The following is a 5,369-nucleotide window of genomic DNA, read 5'->3' on the forward strand; positions in this document are numbered from 1 at the left end:
AAAAGAAAAGTTCCTGCAGTATTTGAGCAGATACAGACACTCAATTTGATCTTATGTTTTTAAAGCAATGACATTTAGACATCTTTATGAATGACTTAAGTGAACAAGTAAATAGAATAGAGTATGCTTAATGATATTTACTTCATAACCACTGCTTTGCCAATTAAAACACAAACAATCGCAACATAAAATGTCAACACTATATAATAAAAATCACTGACAATCATATTCTCACACGCAGTCATCAAAGTAAAAATCAACTTTTCTATTATGATTCAGTAATAATACTTGAAATGGTTTTGATCATCTGATCACGTGCAATAAACTTCAAGATTCGAAAAGTTATTCCACTGTTCAGAAATCAGGATTAATCTCACTCTATGATGGAAGTAAAGCAGTTCATCAGCGCTCACAGTTCTGTGTCTCTTCTAATAAAGTCACAGAGCAAGTGACAGAGAATTATGATCATATTCATGTTCAGGAGTATTCAGACATCATCAGAACAGATAATTACCCTCTAATCAGCTCTAAATGAGTAACCAGCATCAGACACTCCACTGACACACAGAGTCTGGGAGAACACTTCTGCTGATCATATTCCTCAATACTAATGTTTCATTGAAAATGAGCATAAGCTGGAGCAACATGAACAACACCTGACATGAGAGCGTGATTTGAGATTGAGCTTCAATGGATGGATCCCAAAAATGTTCAGGTTTAAATAAAAAAGGTTTAAATTAACACTCCCATATAGACCCTGATAAACGATCCCATGATATATAGAACCTTTTTTCATGGGATCTTTTAATAGATTTAGTTTTAATTAATTTTTAATTGTGACTAAATTGTATGTATTAGGCAGCCCATAAACATACTATATCACTAGAAAAAGAAAAAAACGCTTAAACATGAAAATATTATGCAATCATTAAAGACATTTCTCCTTATATAGAACCTTTTTAAGAACCCTAGAGTTCTAAATAGAACCATAATGAAGAAGAGCTTTATTGTACTTTAAGAAAAACGATCAAAACAGTTGATAATGGTTTCTATAATGTAAAAATAAGGTAAAAGCACGATATATGCACGCCCTAAAGAGCCACGCAAACACTGCACAGCTGAGCGCACAGGTTTACGTAACAGGACGGAGAGGCCGGGGTCTTACCGTGAGTCTGGGTATTTGGTGAGGGTCGCCAGGCTGCTGGTGTACATGTGTCCGCCCACGTCGATGTGCACGGGTGCGTTGGCTTTGGTGAGCTGAGCCGGCAGAGGAATCCCCTGAGACGCCAGAGGAGAGACCGGAGACCGGGTCAGAGACAGGCGTGACATGCTTCTCCCTTCCTGGAAGCAGACAAACGGGAAAGCCATGGAGAAACGATGATGCTGATGCTGCGCCTTCACGGTGTGTTAGTGTCTCTCCCACCTTGAGCGCCTGTGCCAGACTTATCAGATCATTTTCTCATCTGCCCCGTCGCATATTTAGCTTACAAATTATTGCCACAGCTCTAATGAAGTATGTTTGCATCCTTTCACTGGTGCAGCCCGAGGGCAGGATACAAGGATGTTTATTAACACTGCAGAGAGAGAGGGAGAGCGAGAGAGATGCGCGAGGTGTTCGCCTCCGGGGATGGGAGAGAGGAGGGGAAAAAACGGAAAGTTTCTAATTAAAGGTCGTGTTATGTGTTAGACGTGATATCCTCCGACACCTCGGCAACCAATCTGAACATTTGGGAAACGAGGGCATTGTGCGCGCTCACGTGGAATACCAGGAATCGCTGAGGTTCAGAATCACTCAACTTCCACTGGTACTGGATCTCCATGATGCTCATGATCTTCCCTCGCCGCCTCTAAACACTTTTTACTGTGTTTTCTCTGTGCACAACCGACCAATTTAATGCACAATCTTAAATGACTCCTCTACTCTAGTCTCATCTCTGTTCTAGCTCTTTTCTGAGCCATTTTGAAACTTTGGATTGTTGCATTCTTTTATTAGTGTTCCTTATTTAATTTTTTAAGTCAGTTTGCATAAAAGCAAATGCACTAGTGTGACGTTTAACATGCATTTCACACTCACTAGTGCAAATGCTTCGAATTCGAATCAAAGAGCGTTCACACACAAACATCAGCTGAGTATTTTTTACTTCTGAATGAAAAAGCAAGGCTTTTATTTAACTTTAACCCTGTTCGAACTTGAAGGCTTGTTTGTACAAGTCAAAACCTCACCTCACAATGCACACATGGAAATACGACTTAACATATTTCAGTTTTCATAAAGAAACACTGTTTCATTGTGAACCTGGAGTTCAAAAGGATTTTAACGACAAGTTCTTCCATGCATTGGCTCATTTGTGCGCCACCGCGCAGTTATTTTACCCATACATGGTAAACAGAAGGCGGTTGTTGAGCTCTAGCGCTGGAGGCGATGCGCTGAAGGCAGACGCAGAGTTTTCCAGGGTGTTGCCATCAAGCCCTGAGCACTAATGTTCATTTAATACACAAGCACGATGATACATTACAGATTCCATTGAAAAAAAAAAAAAAGAGTTAAGACGTTTTGGCATATGAAGCTATCCCTCATCTCCATATAGCTACGGGCGTTGTAACCAAAAGCCCAGATATTAATGCCGAGGGAATACAGTGGATTTACCCCTTCTCTCTCTCTCTCTCTCTCTCTCTCTCTCTCTCCCTCTCTCTCTCTCTCTCTCTCTCTGTGTTAATAGGAGGGACCAGGTAGAAGAGTAAAATAATAGGCTAAAGTCACAGGAAAAGATGTTCTTAATGGTACGGAAGAGCATAATGTCACACAAACTCATGTTCATGAGCCCAAAACCCTCCATGCCCTGATCAGACGGCTTACAACTATACAAATACAACATATTAATAACCATTCTGTAAGCGTTCATATCGTTGACCTTCCTGCAATGTTCAGGGATATTAGTTTATGGCTCCCAAAAATACAAAAATGGGAATCACATGTTTGAGGAGAAAATAGATTGTATACTTGTAGCTGCTTTTAGGCAGTTGTTCCAAAACCATGCTGACCACATTGAACTGGCATGTCTAGCTGGACTATCTAGTTTAAGTCAAACTTTGGGACGTTTCTTCGGTTTTCCGGTCAAATAAACACGTTTATTTTCAACGCGTAATGGCGGAATCTTTAAAACGCCTGTTGGAACAAACCGCAGACGTTCATGGAAAACGTTCAATGAAACTTACACATGCAATGAAATCAACGAACGCAACGCTTTTCCTGCTTTCTTTCTCCAGTTTCACTTCGGTGCCCTACGGGTTAAAACTTCAATTCAGATCATTTCACAACATGGCGTCTCTCTCACAGCGATAAAGCTTCAGGTATGAGGCATTTCCTCCTAACTACACAGATTCTCGCTGCCTAGAGGGTGTCTAATAAGGTTAGAGAATCAGAAAAGCTTGAAATATCTCACAGGACATGATGCGTAAATGCGTTTTGAGGACGCGTCGCGTTTACGCCGCGTTGCAGTCATTCTCGGTAAAACACAAAAGCACCATCACATTAACCATCTACTCTACATTGAGATAAGATTTAATTGGAAATGGTACCGTTTCAAACATCGTAGGTGTCCGAATCGCGATCCGAGTCCGGTTCAATCTGCTCCCAGATGAAGGATTGCGTTGCTCGCTCGCAAGTTTCTATCCGATCAAGCTATTATCTTCCTGTCAGGATTGAAAACCTCGTCAAACTGCGTTAAAACACGCCATAGATGGCCGTGTGTGACTATAACGAGCAGCGCTTCAGTGGTCTGGACGCTCGAGCGCAAACGCGCGCAGGACTGTCTTACCTTCTCCAGGAGACCAGAGCTCTCCTTCCCCCTCTTGATCTTCTTATTTCTTAATACTCGCGTATATCAGCCTCGCCACTGTCTTTTTTGGCCACGCTGAATCTGCTGCTTTGCTTATGGGCAGAAGAAAGCCAATAATCCGTCTCTAAATCAGAGCAGAGCCGAAAGAAGAATTCTGGCTCCAGGCTGCGCAAACGCCTCTGGGGCCACAGGATTAGAGGACAATTAACTCAAACCCGAGCAGACTCATTGGAACAGATGCAAACCTGATATTCCCCCTCGATTATTTTGCTCTTTCGCAAAGTAAAAATAGCTGGCGAGGGTTTAAAGTTCAGCATATAACGGTTTACGCATCAGGCAAGTGTCACCACGCCGTTCCTGAGACTTTGGAGAGGCAGAAAGGCTGATTTTAATCATTGTCATTTCGTCTGATGTAATATTCCCCCAGGCTCTTTCGCAAAGGCAACACATTTTCCTTCCCTGAACGAGTAAAAGTCTCTCTAGCTAAAGCAGGAGGCGCACTGGAACTTGTTGATAAAGTGGCGATTAAAGACGCGTAGCTATTCTTTTTAACAAAGCAAATCTAATATGTGGACCTGGACGCGGTGCTCATGCATGCGGCGCGTTTCCCCGCACTATACTCTCTTTGCTCTAATGTCTGCGAGAATTGTAATGGCAAATTTCCTGGAGGCCATTAAAAGCAAATGACGTCTGGACATCATTCACCGCGCGCCCTCGCAGTGTGCCCGCAGCCAAATGCGCCATTTCAATTATTGCGCACGGCTAGATGGAGATGTCTGTTCCAGGATCTCTCAGGGCAGACGCGCACAACGTCAGTCTAAACCCACACAAGCACAATCTTACACTTCTCGCGCTAGATTCTCATTTATTTAACAGCAGGCAAACAAATAAAGACAGTTGTGCTGGGCATCAGCTGCGCGCAGCGGCCCCGCTTTCCCCGCGCAGGTACTTGATTATTTATTTATCTGAATGTTTGTTTATTTGCGTGTAAATAAGTGTGAATAATTGATGTTGCGCTGAGACCCATAATTACTGTAGTTCTCACATGCAGGACTGAGGCTTGTCATGATGTTTGGCGCCCACCAGTGTCGGTTTGGACGAATGACAGGAAGACAATTTCATCGAGTATATCATGGAAAAGATTGATTCATTTTATTACAGTAAAAGAATGGAGGAAAGACAAACAGAACATCATGATTTCCAATAAGTAAAATATATAGAATAAATCAAAGCAATAATATTATAGCTAGTTGTCACATTTTACACACGTCTCGAGTACAAAATTTGAAAAAAACACGACTAAATTCATATTGACCTTTTGTGACAACATGCCCCAATAAGGACACATGTGGTCACACCACATGGGGTAGGGTGTCACAGTGGAACCTGCAAATATATATCAGAAATATTAAATAAAACAACTAGCACTGGTGTTTCCTGTATTAATACAAATATATAATTATATAAAAATATTAAATATAATTATTACAGTTAAAGGAATAAGCATTATTTTTCCAATTTCCAATAAGC

General features: G+C 41.5%; 1 protein-coding gene across 6 annotated transcripts in view; it reads right to left on the reverse strand.

Annotated features, from left to right (window-relative positions):
* Nucleotides 1–4,737, reverse strand: part of kctd15b (potassium channel tetramerization domain containing 15b) — a gene marked incomplete at its 5' end in the record, with an annotated part of 27,523 nt that extends 22,786 nt beyond the window's left edge. For 3 of the 6 annotated variants that reach the window (XM_082182397.1, XM_082182396.1, XM_082182395.1), the window contains one exon: nt 1,166–1,368. In XM_082182397.1, the coding sequence (XP_082038523.1) occupies nt 1,166–1,368 (203 nt within the window). Of the gene's footprint in view, nt 1–1,165; nt 1,369–1,423; nt 2,685–3,579; nt 3,694–3,818 lie in introns of those variants that run through there. The other 3 variants (XM_082182398.1, XM_082182399.1, XM_082182400.1) reach the window with 3 other exon arrangements.
* Between the last annotated feature and the right edge of the window lie 632 nt (nt 4,738–5,369).

This window comes from Leuciscus leuciscus, assembly GCF_965113295.1.
Source record: "Leuciscus leuciscus genome assembly, chromosome: 10".
NCBI classification, from domain to species: domain Eukaryota; kingdom Metazoa; phylum Chordata; class Actinopteri; order Cypriniformes; family Leuciscidae; genus Leuciscus; species Leuciscus leuciscus.